General features: G+C 39.4%; 1 protein-coding gene across 14 annotated transcripts in view; it reads left to right on the forward strand.

Annotated features, from left to right (window-relative positions):
• CFAP221 (cilia and flagella associated protein 221) overlaps positions 1–15,306 on the forward strand; it is a 96,357-nt gene that overhangs the window by 8,090 nt on the left and 72,961 nt on the right. For 10 of the 14 annotated variants that reach the window (XM_011366087.2, XM_011366088.2, XM_023534140.1 and 7 more), the window contains 3 exons: positions 4,815–4,901; positions 5,062–5,160; positions 6,575–6,675. In XM_011366087.2, coding sequence (XP_011364389.1) covers positions 4,815–4,901; positions 5,062–5,160; positions 6,575–6,675 — 287 coding nt within the window. The remainder of the gene's footprint in view (positions 1–4,814; positions 4,902–5,061; positions 5,161–6,574; positions 6,676–15,306) is intronic. The other 4 variants (XM_011366090.2, XM_023534142.1, XM_011366089.2 and 1 more) reach the window with 3 other exon arrangements.

Here is a 15,306-nt window from a genome sequence, read left to right on the forward strand (position 1 = left end):
TATTTGGAGACTGGGGTACAATGTGTTTTATCTGGATTGCAGGGTTTTGAAGAGGTAAAAGCTTCATTCTACTGGAGAACAGAGGCCATCTGTCTTTTGTATAGCAAGTACCTAACACAGAGAAGGCACTCAATGAACACTTGTTAAGATATTGAACTCACATTACTGGAAGAGAGTGACTCGGCAAAGACTCAGTATTTCCAAGTAAATACAGGATAAAGCCCAAATAATCATACTGCTTCTATCAGACATTAAAAAAAACAGAAATAGATAAAAGTACAAAATGATTTCATCTTAATAACATTCTAAAAAATCTTAGGAGAGCCAATCTCCAGTTTCCATCATTAAAGTTAAACAAAAGCCTAACGCAAATACCTTGAGATTCTTGCCAAACAATGGGGAAAATCCAACTCTACTTTTATCTTGGTTTTGCTACAGGAAACTAAGCAAATTGCCCAAGAATGGAATGATTGAATGTGGGTTTAAAATGATGATAAATTGTTCACTAGCATTTGAGGATGATCCAGATCTGGTTAAAGGATTGGAAGTCTTTACTTGGATTCATATTGAAATCAATGTTTCGATTTAGTTTAAAATTTGAAATAATGTTTTCTAGTTCTCTCAAAACCAAAACTTCTTAAATTCTTTTTCCATCCGTCATAAGGTTTTATCTGGGAAACTATATTAGGTAAATAATCAATCTCCCTGAGAGACAACCCATGTTGCTGTTTCCAGCCCACAGTGAAGTTGTTACCTATACAGCCTTATCTTACATGAATTAACAGTTCCTTCAGGCTTTCTGAAATAATATTGTTAGTTTTCAGTTCCTTAGTACAACCATTAGAGAGCCCTCTGCCCCACCAAGATCTTGCATCGCAGAATTGGGGCCATGGATCCTAGCAGCCTCTCCTCAGTGTGTGAGGGTCAGGAGAGGTAAAGCCACAGTGTAAACACAGTGCATCTTTCTGGAGCATCAGTTTTACTCTCCTATTTTGGAGAAACGCATTATAGAGCAAAATTTTAGAGTAAAATGAATGACCAACATAGATTTTAAGATAAAAATACTTTAAAGAACTTAAAGAGCCGCTTGAATTTTGTCCCTAGGTCTCTGGGGTTAAGTATTAACATTCTCTGAGAAACTGTGTCACTGAAGGGAGGTGTGTTAAAAGACCCCAGCTTGGAATCTGAAATGTTGTGTTTGGGAAAATACTATAAGTGCTTGAGGTTAAAAGTTAGCCCCTATCCACCCCAAGCCAACATGTCACTGAGGGCAGGTTTTGCTCTGCCCTGTAGAGCAGAAGACTAGAATCTCCTGAGGGAACACAGAAGGGAACCTGTGAGGTACAGAGATGGAAGGGAGAGTGAAGAAAGCTATGGGCAATACTTGTGAAATCTCTAGAAATCTTGAGTAAAAGCTGCTAAACGCATTGGTTATGTGGGTTTTTGTTTGTTAGGGGGGACAGTTTTGAAAAACTGAAGCATGGGCTGAATTTCATGTGGTGCCTTGTGGAGACAGCATCAAGGTCATGAGGACCCATGGGGCCAGGATAAGGTCGATCCCCAGGGAAAGAGATCTTGAAGGGATTGGGGACATCTGCTGACCGCCATATTGGAAGAGAGGGTAGGATTTTAGGCAATCCTCAAGGGTAACACAGCGCACGGGAGTAAGTGGTGGAGTTAGGTCTAGAACCTGACTCCAGCTCTGGTCTATGGCTCTTTCTGCTGCATCCCACCATCTCCTAGCTCAGCATGTCTCAGTGCCCGAATGCGTTTCCAATTTTTCTTTATGTACTTTATCAGCAAGTCAATTTTTATGTTTTAAATTGTTAAAAATAATATCCTTTCAGGACTAAAATGGCATTCCTGCCTTTCCATTTGTAACTAAAACTGGGAAAAAATAATAGTCATTTGAGGAAAAAAAAACCTTGAGAAGCTGAAGGAAGTGTTTAGAAAGTCTATTTTAAATTAATAATAAAAATTTACTTGAAAACATAATAAACATGCATCTTGGATGTTGAATTTGTTTTCTAAAATGTAGAGAACAGGTCATTCAGTTTTTGCTTTAATTTGTTAGGTTTTGTTGTTGTTTTAAGTTTATTAAAATGAAACTCATTGGCAAACGTGTCCTCTGGAAATGTCTTCAGCAACATTTGGTTTAAATGTCCTTGTGACAAGGGTTCCCCCCCATCACTAGGGTCTCTTGACTGCCTTTAGACCTCTGCCATCTACCACGTGGAATGTAGGCCCAGCCCTTCAGTCTCAGCGAGTCTCCTTTTCATTTTGGATGTCGAGTAAAAGCTGAACATTTTCTCTCTCTTTCTACACTCCCTATTTAAGTAAACCTAAGTATCTAAATTTTTGTTTGAGTCTCTTATTTCTTCTTTATTGATCCAAGTGTATAATTTGAGATCAAGAATCTTTTAAAGATAAATATGGAAAGTTGTAGCCAAATAATATATCTTTTATTAGCATGCATGAGATTTATATTGTTTTATTCTTTACAGAAATTTTTCAATATTTTCTTACTGCCAGTTTTTTACTCATTTGACAATATAGACATAATTTCCTGAATTCCAGCAGGCAGCCTTCACATGCAGATGTGTGGTGGGCTTGTTGGATTTGCTCTGCCACACTCAGGCTACAGGAGGCATCAGGTTTCTCTATTTCAGTCAAAATCTGGCTCAGCAACTCGCCCACAGGTGCTGACTGGATCTCCAGTCTCAGGAGTTCCAGCTCCTGTTTCCCTTGGGAGTATTCAAGAATATTGGGACACCTGAGCCAGCCCAGCGGCTTTGAAGACCGACCCCTGGTCTTCAGCCTGTGATGCCGCTTGTTGCAAACTGACCTAAGCCAGTGAAGTTGTTTCTAATCGTCAGATATTGATATATGACCCTGATGGGAGGTGGGAACCATAGGTCCCCTCCCCAACAGCCCTGCCACCAGATAGTCTGCTGCAATGAAAATGAGTCCAAGAGAAATTTTGGCATGTATATAAACACGTATTAGCAAGCAGGCAAAAAAGAATAATCATACTGGTAATCTCCAGGAAGTCCGAGCCAGAGCTCCTTGTAGGGAAGGTCTGCAGGCAGCAATCCTGTTGGTAGGATTGGCTGACCTTCCGACTGTCTGACAGAATTTTTTTGTAAAGTGCAAAACATAGGACCTAAGGGAGTCTTGGGCCTTTGACTGTCATTTCAAGGATATTGAGCTCTGGGCTCACCAAATTCTCATAACCCTTTTGTTCAAAAGCAGAAGTGCCTGTATAATATTTCCATATATCTTTCTCAAGCATTCCTTATGCTCATGTAGAAGACCCTCTAGTGTCAGTTCGGGTAAGCATAACTGAAACACTCTCAGTGGCTGCCTGTGGAGTGTAGACTCTGGTGTGGGATCTTTCAATGCATACTCTGCTCTCCTGGAACGTGGATTACTGATTTCTTCTAAGGTCAGCTACCCCTGGGATGCATGTTAAAATTAGTTCATACACCCTTGTTTGTTGTACCGTCCTTACTGAATTAAAGTACATGACAGACAATATAACCACTTCTGCTCCCATTTTTTTCTGAACTCCAACTCAAGGCCTTCACAATCCTTTCTCCATGACAGGCATGGGGACAGAGTTCTTTGTGAAGTCTTCCAGGACCTAAGGCTGAGTGGCTAACTCTCTATCTCCAGGCAGGTTCCCACCACCCCAGGGCTCAGAGTGTGTTGGGCATAGGCTCCAAGCATCCTGGGTCCTAGAAAACTTGTCCTCCCAGACTCTCCTGGAAGGACCGCTCTCATGGGTAGGGCCCCAGGAGTGCACACCTTCACCAAGACTGCCCCTATGCAGTGTGCCTTGGAAGTCAAGAGAAGTCTTGGCAACTTTTGGGGGTTTTTTTAAGGCTTTTAATATATTTTTAAAAAGAGAGAGAGGATATGGCAAAACAAGGTCACAAAAATTGGAATAGTTCTAGAATGTTCACAGGTGAAAAATGAGAACTTTTGAAAAATGCAAACACAAGTATAACCTCATCAGGATATAATTTGTTTAAAGTCTAATTTAGGACTTTGATGAATGTGAGGCCTTGGGCAGTGGTCCCTGTGACAGGCCCAGCCTCTGGCCTAGACTAGGAAATCAAAGGCCTCTTAACTATCCCTTGGCCCAGGTGAAACCCAGATCCCCAGAACCTAAAATTTTTGCTCCTCTCTCAAGCAGAGGAAGGAAAAACACCTCTACTCAGAGACCAGTTAATTTATCCAGCAGGTTATCCTGCCTCACAGGGTTGGCCTCTTATTGCCATCAGAGAACTCCCAACCTTGAGTTCTTTTTAATTGACCCAGGGATGGATTAGAGGCTGTCCTAGCCATACTCTTTTTTTGATTTTTTGACCACCTAAGTGTCACAGGGTGCCCAGGACCAGTGGCATGTAATTAGAGAAACTGGGAGTTCTTGGATGGCTGGCTTCTTAGCTCAGTTGAATCACAGGACTAAATTGAGTTCAACAAGAAGACACACAGTAACTGGTCAGGACTAGGGAGAAGGGTACATGCTGGTGGAGACCATTGGTGGCAGAGTGCAGACTCTGAAAAAGTTCTTCATCTGGGCCGAAGACAATGGGGCATATTTTACTATTATTTAAATGGTGTTTGTTGTGTTTATTTTATTATACTTTAAATGGCATATGATGGATTTCAAATCTTTTCAAAATTAAAAAAATACATTGTATCTTCTTGAATCCCTTTAGGAGTAAGATGAGATATAAATAAATGAGTAAATGAACAGCAAATGGTTAAAACAGTGTTTATTCTGAATGCTTCTTTTTTTCTCCCAGCATCTGGTCAACATTTCTGATGAAGACATACATGTTCATATTTTACCCCCACAAACCAAATACTTTCAGATCAAGTATGTGAAAAAGGTAAACATCGTTTGATGGCCTGTTCTCCCCCAGTGTTCTTTGTTGGGCTGTGGTTTTCTGTGTCACGATCAGGTTGGGGCGGGTATATTGAGTGCTGTCCCACAGTCCTGCATGCTGTGTGCTCCGATGCCATCCCAAAAAGAGCCCACTTTTCTTCTAGGAACACCGCCTTGTCCCGGGCTTGTCCTTCACGGTCACCATTACATTTTCTCCAGATGAGTGGCGATACTATTATGATTGCATTCGTGTTCACTGTAAGGTAAGTTTCTTAAAGTCAGGTTTTTGCAGGTGGAGGCATGATGTCAAAACTAATATCCACAAGGGAAGAATAAAGAGAGACAGAATGACAAGAAGTTTCTCAGCCCAATGCCTAATGTTCCTTGTTTATCCATTCTGAGTGGCATGAGGGTCCTTGTCCAGTGACATGGGTCCCAGCTGGGGACACGTTAGGCAGCTGAGAACTGGGACAGAGCCACAAGTCACTGTTTGCTGCAGGTTTCCCACCTGTCCTGGCCTAGAAACCTCATTTATCATATTTTGCTGGAAGTTGATGAAGGCTTTTTTCAAATAACAAACATACTCCTTTAACTGCTAGGTTAAAAAAATTAGCAACAACCCAGAGTTGTGTTTATAAACACTGAAGAGTAGCCTACAGTGTCTTGTGTAGGAATGTCTTCAGAGGCAGCCTTGGTGGTCTGCAGGAAGATTGGAGCATGTATGACCTAACCCCAGATGGCCAAGCTGTGTGAGTTCTTTTCTAGGTCACCTAATTCATCCTTTGGCCTCGAGCCAGAGCCATCTCCACATGCTGTTAATTCTCTTAAAATTGTCACTTCTACACTTGCTTCTGCTCTATATTCTAGTCCCAACTCTTGTAAAAGTTGAAAAGCCTTAAGGTTAACTAAATTTAATTTTTCAAAACTAAAATGGGAGAGTATGCTTTAATAAATGAGTTTTGATTTTTAAAAAGGAAAAATAAAAAACCGAAAACTAAAATATATGGCTTTCAGGGGGAATATTCTATACCAAGAACAAAAATCCCTAGGCCAGGCATTATATAGAATGTCCCAGCATGTTTCCTGCTACTTAATAGCAATGCTAATAATATCTTTATGTAGTCCTTTCCACTTTTAAGGCCATCATTGCTTTCATTCTCAAAAGCACCTTTAAGAAAAGGCAGAATTATCCCCATTCTGCAAAGGAAGAAACAAGGCCTGGAGCAGTTAAAGGTCATGCTTAAGGTCACACATTATGTGGACTAGAAGAAGGCCTCTGCCCCTCTTCCATTCACTGTTTACTACTCAGCACCAGATCAGCTGACTCTGTACTGGCTTCTCTTTCTCTCAGGTCACTAAAGACTGCTTTCTTGTAACTTTCTGAAATTGAAGCAGGCAGACTACTGTCTCTATATCTATGTGATGTCATCATTAGCTTTCCTGGATCATAGCGAATATTATTTCAATGAAATATATTTTAAAAATTTTATACTTTGTTTATAGCTTAAGAAAACTCAGTATTTTAAATGTTGTATTTAAGCATTCAGGTTTCTTAGGAAATATTTTTCTGGAAATATTTCTTAGTAATAGAAAACAAAATAAATTAAGTATCACGTTTATCTTTAAAAATTATAGTCTTCAGTATGGTAAACTTGATTCATTTCCCATTAATTTTAGGGTGATGACACTTTGCTTGTTCCCATCCATGCCTACCCTGTCATGAACACTCTGGACTTTCCCTCATTTATAAATCTATCAAATGTTCTACTTGGTGAAAGGTGAGTCACCCAAACGAACTACCAAAATGTCATAGGGTGTGAAAAGTTAAGAGGTACTCACATATATAAAAACTTAGATTTGTTTTTTTCATAATGTAAGGTTATCTTTTGAGCTAAGTTAGGCTGGGCTTGTAGTTGCAAAGGGAAAAAAAAACCACACCAAAAAACCCAAGTCAAAATATCATAAGCAAGAAAGGGAATTTGTTGGGTCATTTAACTGAAAGGTTCAAGGTGGATCTTCAGAAATGGCTGGGTCTAGGAGTTTAAATCAGATTGCAGGAAGCTGACTCTCCCTATACCTTGGTTTTCTGCAGGCTTCTTTATCCTCTTCATGAGGGCAAGACAGCTGCCAGAAGCTCCAAATACTGTTGGCAATAGAGGTGGATGGAGGGGCTAGAGAGGTCAGGGGTATTTAAGCAAAAGTCTCAGAATTGAGTCTTATTGGATCAACTTGGATCTTCTGTCCATCCATTAACCAATCTCTGTGTTTAGATTAAGGGGGAAATGAATGCAGGGAAGACAAAGACAGTAGACAATCACTGTAGGAGCCAAATTTCAGATTCCTCCTCCTTTTTGTTGGGAAAATAGTTGATGATTCCAGTTGTAATTTAAGATATGTCTTGTTTTTCTTCACTATATATTTATAAATACCTACTACCAGGCGTAGTGCTGTCTGTTCCTAAGGACATAAAAAAGATGCATATTGAGCTGTTAGCTATCAAGATGTAGTGGTTATGCCAGTTGTTAAAATACTGAAACATTTCTCTACTGGTTGGGAAATATATGCTGTCCTGAGCCCTCCCCGCTCCCCTCTATCCCAGTTGCTCAACGCCTCTTCTGCCCTCTCCTCACCTCCCAATGATTCAGAAACTAAGTTGTGCAATACCTAGCAATTTGGGGGTGGAGAGGAACTTGCAAGACCTGGTTCCAGCCTTATATTCATCCTAATTGAGTACTGCCTGTAAAGTCCTGATTGACTAATATTTTGAATATCACCCACGGTAAAAAAAAAAAATAAAAAAATAAAAAAAAAATGACATGAATAGCCAAAGTTTCTGATTCTGAAGGTCTTGAGTCTAATGGAGATAGAACCATATCAATAATTAATTACATCAATTGCTAATTGCTATAGTAGAGACACACATAGTGTCCTGTATGGGCCCAGAACAGGTAGCACAAAACTGACTGGAGGGATGGAGAAAATCCTCATTCATGGGGGTGACATCTGGTTATCCTAAGAGGACACAGTGGGGTGGGGTGTGAGGATGATATTCCAAGCAGGGAAATAGCATGTACAAAGGCACAGTGCAGTGGAGAGCACTGACTATACGTGGTAGGCACTGAAGGGTCACTGAAGGATTTTAATACACCCAGTAGCTGACAAATACCAGCTGCCTCTTGGTATAGGCTCAGGTGGTGAGCAAAGACTGTGGGCAGCATGCCACTTGGGTAAAGGCAAGTTCAAATGCTTGCTGGCAGCACCAAGCAGGGAGGGGGTACAAATTTCTAGAGTTAGAAAGAGTAGCAACTGAACCCTTTTGGTGGTGGTGGGGACCAATGTATACGAGTTTCAGGACCCTTTTTTTTTAGTACCATCTCTTGTTCTTGAGTGAAACCCTCAAATTTAGATCTGGAATAGTTACCTTGGTTCAGCCGATCTGTGACCCTCTTCTCCCACCCCCACACCTTCCCATGAGCTTCTGACTCACCATCTCTTTGTACTCTAATTTTTAAACAACTCTTTAAGAATTATAAAAAATAATACATATAAAAGAATATATTATAATCTCTGCAGAATAAAGAATAATAAAAATAATAAACAATGATTTTAAGACATAAAAAATTACCAGTAACTTTGCATCCACTATTCTGAATTTTGTGATAATCATTTCTTTGATTCATTTTAATAGTTTTGATGCATACATATGCATCCCTAAATAACACATTGTTTAATTTTGTCAGCATTTGATCTTTATGTAAATGGAATCATACTGTATGTAAATTCTTTTGTAACTTGCTTTTTTTCATTCAATATTATGTTTTTGTGGTTCAGCCATGTTAATGCATATAGCTATAGTTTACGGCTATAGTATCTGCTGTATGGATATACCACAATTTTTTTACCTGCTCTACTGCTAATAGACCTATGAGTTGTTTTATACACACACACACACACACACACACACACACATTTATTTGTTTGTTTGTTTGTTTGTTTGTTTGTTTAGCTATGCCCAACACTGCCATTGTATATCCTTGTACATGCCCTGGGATGCATGTCCTGGAGTTTCTCCTAGATATATACCTAGAAGTGGAATTGCAGGTTCAGCATAAGTTCATTGTTACTATGTAATGTCAAATTGTTCTCCAGAATGATTGTACTCATTTACATACCCACCTGCAGTACATGAAAATTTGTTTTCCTACATCATTGCCAACAATGGGTATTGTCAGACTTTTACATTTTGGGTGACATGCATTCTTGGCTCCTTGTTCTTCCATTCTGCTTATTTTCTTCAAAACATTCTGCTAGAATTCTATCCAGTGCTTTCTCCCTATCCCTCATCAACCCTTCCTGTCTTTGCCTGTCCTTCCTAGTACTAAGTGGTCTGTGCAGAGACCCCAAGATTCACGTAACAAAGGTAAACCTCTCCTGGTGGGACCCACTCACTCTGTGCGTTCTGAGGCCGAACATAGCTTTGTCCTTTAAATGAGTGAATACAGCAATTTTTGCCAAAATCGAAGTGGCAGGAAACAACTAACTTTTCAGTCCTTCCTTTTTTCTTTCCTTCTCTCCTCCTTCACTCCCTTTCTTCTTTTTTCTTCTTTCCTATGTACCTCTCTCTTTCTCCCCCTCTCAATCTACTTTTTCTTCTTCCCTCCCTCCCTTCCTTTCTTTCTTTTCTTTATTTCTTTCTTACCCTCCACAAATTACTTTTTTGTTTAGACCATAAACCAGGCTTATAAGAATAATATTTTTAATAAACTGGTGAAAATTATATGCTTTATAATGCAAGCATCAGTCTTGATTCTTAAAACACAAAAATCTACCAACTTCTCTAGAAGCTCTTCTGGAGCTATTTCGTACATAATGCCCTTTGTTTATAATCAGAATGAACATTTCAGCTAAACAGTTTATTATACTGAGTTATTGTGTATAATAATGTGATATTTTAAAAAATCTTTCAAAAGATAAACCACGCTACTTTCTTCCAGCAAACATTCTGGCAGCTGGTAGTGCCTTTCCTTAATGGGTCTTTACTAGCTTTTAACTACCCAAATCATTTTAGGCTGCATTCAATCCAGAATGTTTGGTAGCAGGGAAGGGGTAGGTATATGAGTGGGTTTTCACATGAAATGTTCTCCATCAATCCTAGGCTACCTTGATGATTGAAGGCATCATTTTGGTAGATTCTTTAACATTTATTAATTTAACAAATCTTTATGAATGCGTACTATGTGTCAAGCACAATGTTTGGTATTGAGGATGCAGAGATTAAGACCTGATATCATCGTTAAACAGACAATTGTAATTTCTAATTCAGTGTATTCTGAAGAAGGACACCTAACTCAGCTCAGTGTGAGGAGAGTTAGGGATAGGTGGGATGGGGACACTCAAATAAGACTTCATAGAGCAGAACATGTTTGAACTAGCTTTGAGGGATGAGTAGAAATCAGCCAGCAGAAGAAGGGAGCAGAGTAGGAGAGAACAGGGATGTTTCAGGTAGTGCAGTAGCTTGGGCACCGTCATAGACGTGAAACAGCACAGATGTGTGGGCCTGTCCAGAATATCTATGTGACTGGGCATGGGTTGCAAGAACTGTGACAGGGGAAGTAGGGAGAGGGCTGAGGAAGTTAGGCTTTGCTGGGGAAATGTAGATTTTACCCTGAGGCCAAAACTGAAAGACTTAAGCAGAGAGATAGCATAGTCATGTCTATTTTTTAGAAACCTCACTTTGGTGCCCCATGCAAAGAAGTAGAGGGGGCATGGCCAGGACTGCTGTGGTGAGCCACGCATGAGACAGCACAGGGCCTGGAACATTTCAAAAATAGGCGATGATTGCAAATATTTAAATGTAGCAGTAGAATTTTAGGTCAGGTTCCTTAGAAGCAGAAACATGTATTGACTGCACATGATTTATTAAGGCATAACCCATAATGGAGTGAAGGATGGAGATGGAGTGTCCAGCCCCACAATCAAGGGCACTTATCTGGATAAGGTCAAGGTGAGAGTTATCAGCCACAGCTGCCCCCAAGCTGGGTGATGGGTGCATAAGCTGGTGAAGGAGAGTGTCAACAGCATCCACTACAAATCTGTGGCAAGCAAACTGGTCTTTGATTTACACATCGACTTGTCAGCACTCCATCTGGCTTCATCTAACTCTGGAATTGCACTTATATGGAGTGACGGTATGGATTCCATGAGTGGTTGAACCCATACGAGCTGTCGCCTGGCAGAGGTGATAATCTCCTGGTGGATTGCGTTGTGACTGAATAGTACAGGGCTGATGTGTGCTAGGTGAACCGTCACCAGGATGCTTTCCTTCCCCAGGACAGGGAAAAGCCGAAAGCCAAGGATGGTTTTCTAAGGAATTTTTAGATTGTTGGAAGAGAGTGAAGGAAATAGTCCATCGATCCTCAAATCTTGTCTATTGAAGGCTGCTTTTTAATCCTCAGCTTGTCATTGCTTCATTATTCATTAATTCATTCTGATTTGGGCCTGCTGGCCTCCAGTTTGTGGCTTCTGATTTAATTAAAATTTTTACCTACTTGGTTTGGTCCACATAGATGTGGCCCACACAGTTTGTTTGTTTGTTTGTTTGTTTGTTTGTTTAATATTTGAATTAGCTGCCAACATTTAAAAATCAGAAGATTTCACATAGAAATTTAGATTTCCACTTTTTTTTTTTTTTTAAAGGAAGACCCAGCAACACTGAATTCTCATTTCTGGATGATCACAATCAATTCAGCTAGGATGGATTAGAAGCACCTCTTTAGAGAGCAGTGCCTTGGCCAGCTCGTCTCAGTCCCCACCACTCTCTGTCACCTCACACTCAGCCCTCTTCACTCATTTTTGTTACCTGCCTGATCCATAAGGACTTTTAATAAAGAAACTGAAAAGGAGACAAGGGAATACAGTGTTGTGTTTAACAGCATAGACCCACAATGCTCTGGAGCCAGTCTGCCTGAATTCCACTGCAGGCTCTACTGCATGATGGCTGTGTGACCCTGAAAAATGATAAACTCTCTATGCCTTTCAGAATCGTCATCTGTAAAGTGTGGTTTATAAGAATAGTATCTTGTAGAATTATTTTAAGGGTTAAATGAATTAAAATAGAACTTAATAGTTAGCCATAATAGTTAAAAGTTTTTAATACTTAGGAGTAAGAACAGCTTTATATACAGTGATTTATATTAGCTATCAGCAGCAGCAGCAACAGCAGCAGCAAAGAGATTTTTATCTAAAGAATGCATAAATGAGACCCAGCCAGTTGGTTCACAACGTATAAATGTAGGCGACGTATAGAGAAATTGCAGTACGAGGCTGGATGTGGGAAGGCTAGTGGCCAGATTGAAGGTGGGCTTCCAACACTGAGGACTAGGCTGGTGGCACGGGACACGTGGGGTCTCCAAAAGAGCCGGCCAGAAACTGTGCACAAGCCAGGGAGAGTGGCTCAATGGCAGTTCTACAGAGGGGCAGAGCAGAGATGGAGATGAGGATGTGGCTGCAGGTCTAGGATGAAGAGCTTCTTTCTTTTGACATTTATACTTTGAAAAAAGGTCTATTGAGATATAATTTACATATCATAAAATTTACTAATTTAAGATGTATATCTCAATGGTTTTCTGTATATACAACTATCACCACAATCAATGTTAGAACATTTTCATCACCCCAAAAGAAACCCCATATTCATTCCTCATTTCCCCTCCAAATTTCTCAGCCTCAGGCAAATTTTAATTTACTTTCTATCTCTGTACATTTGTTTATTCTGGGCATTTCTTTATGTGATCTTTTATGACTGATTTTTTTTACTTAGCATGTTTTTAAGGTTCATCCAACTCGTAGCATGTATCAGTATTTCATTATTTTTTATTGCTGAACAATATTCTCTTGTGTGGCTATATCACATTTTATTATTCATTCATCAGTTGATAGACATTGGGTTGTTACTACTTTTTGGCTTTTTAAAATAATGCTTTTATGAACATTTGCTTAGATGTTTTTATGTGAATATATGTGTTTATTTCTGTTAGGTATACACCTACAAGTAGAATTGCTAGATTATGCGGTAATTCTATGTTTAACATTTTGAAGAATTGCCAAACTACTTTTCATAGTGGCTGTACCATTTTTCATTCTTACCAGCAATGTATGCCATTCCCAATCACATTTATATATATGTGTATTTTTTAATTTTTATCATTTTTTTATACTTAAATTTTTAAACAACAGAGTAAATTTTGTAATTACTTCATATTTCAGAGAGTACTGTTAATGAAAAAATACAGTTAATGAAAAAATATTGTATATTATGGAGGACAAAGGTGATGGGAAAACACAAATTCAGCAGGAGGTAGATTCAGAAGGATATGTTTTCTCTTTGCATATAGAACTGATTTAGACAAAATGGCCAGAAGTTGTAGAATGTGCATTTAATACCACTAAGTTTGCTCTCTTACTTTGAACTTGTTTCTGGGGAGAAGCAATTGTGGTCTGGGTCGAGTCTCTCTGAGGACTGGATAGCACCTCAGTACATTTTCCACAAGGTCATGAAGTGGATTTGTGTATATTCGTCAACTATATTTTCATTGGCTAGATTTGATGCTTGTAAATTTTCCTTACTAAGATAAAATTCCACGTGGATATTTGCCAACTACCTATAAACAACCTTGTTGACTTAAGAGCTGGTAAAATGTATTTTGACAGCCTCTGTAAATAACAAAAAGTTGCATTCCAGTTTCTGTCCAACATCTCTAAATCAAACTCAAGTGGGGTACAGAGGACTTTCAGCTCTCTTTCCCTTCTGTAGGTTTAAACTGTGCTTTATGACTACATAAACCTAACCATCATGACTGGTTAAATTTTGTAATCACTTCATATTTCAGAGAGTACTGTAGATAAAATAAAATCTTACCCTTCCTATATACACAAGTAAATAAGAACATGCTTATGTTAGGTACTGAAATTTTATATCTTTCCATTCCCATGGTTCTTAAAAGATTCGTGTAAATTCATCATGCTCTGCAGTTTCTCCAGCAGTGTCTACATGGCATCAAATTATTGTTTGAAATCTGGAGTAAATCCAGCTAGTTGATGAGTTGTTCTCCCCATGTGGCATCAACTTACCCTCCCTGCACCAGGCTCTCTCTCTAATTGACCAGTTTGGTTAGTGTGCTGTAGACAAGCTGACATGAAAGTCACCTGAGTCCTCTCTTGGATTCCCCTTCACTTCTCCCGTTTCCGCTCTGGACCTAGTCCCATGGGTGAGGCAGCCGTGTTGTTGTCATAGCAAGTGGAACCATGTGTTCACCTCAGGACCACAGATTCTCTGCAGACCACAGACCACATTAACGACACTAACAGAGAAGGCCTCAGGCTACTCCATTTCAAATCTAAGATATTTTAGTTTCTAGAACTTTTACATCATTAGTTTAAAAATTTACCAAAGGATGCTTTTCCTTAAGCAGTGAATCTCATGGCAGTAAACCTCATATGAGTTTTAGAAAGTATGGGAATAACCAAGGTCAGAATGAGATGTCTGACTAAAACCCAATTCCCTCACTGCCCCTGGAGTTAAAAGCACCTGAGCCGCAGGAGAATGTGCTTTCTTAAACTAGCCCTGAGAGGGAGAAATTGATGGTGACAGTTGGCCCCAGCATAAACAGCAGGTGCTGTTTTGCATTGTGCCAATGAGGGCTCCACGTGAGGGGCCCGAGAACCAGCTGTCAAAGGCCTAGGATGAGGGTGTCAGGATAAGACTATAAAATTGATCTTCAGAAGGATTTTTTGAAGCCCTCTCAGAGGATAAATTCACATTTTTCACCTTGTCAAGGAAAACATGCTTCTTATTCATTCTCGGGTCTTATTTTATGTGTCCTAAACTCAGATTTGATTTAAAAGAGCAGCAGCATTTTCTGAAAACATTCCGACAAGGATAACTTGAGCTCATCAACACACTTGTTTTTCACTTCAGCCCCTACTTGGGTATATCAAGCAGTAGTGAACTTATATTTTTAAATTGCTTCAAAACTGACATTTGGATAAAACATTGTCACTTCACGACAGCCTGAGTTTTTACTGCATGAAAATGTCTTTGATTTAATATCCCTTTGCTGACCTAGTATTGATCTAGTTACTCATCTTGACCCAGCCTCTTTTTATAAATTTTAGCAGGAAAAGAAAGTCATCCAACTCCTAAACCACAGGGATCTACATTTGTAATAACAAAAGGGCATAAGTTCTTCTTTCACTTAGCAGAAGTGGTTACCAATTTGAGACAGTCAATAAAGAGAACTTTCAGTGGAAGACCTAAGTTAGTTTTTGTTTTCTTTTTTGAACTTTTTCTCGTAATATGTTAAAATCTAGACTTTGGACTTTTAGAGAAAGCAATCGAAAGGTGGAAACAC

Source organism: Pteropus vampyrus, unplaced genomic scaffold, assembly GCF_000151845.1.
Source record: "Pteropus vampyrus isolate Shadow unplaced genomic scaffold, Pvam_2.0 Scaffold120, whole genome shotgun sequence".
NCBI classification, from domain to species: Eukaryota; Metazoa; Chordata; class Mammalia; order Chiroptera; family Pteropodidae; genus Pteropus; species Pteropus vampyrus.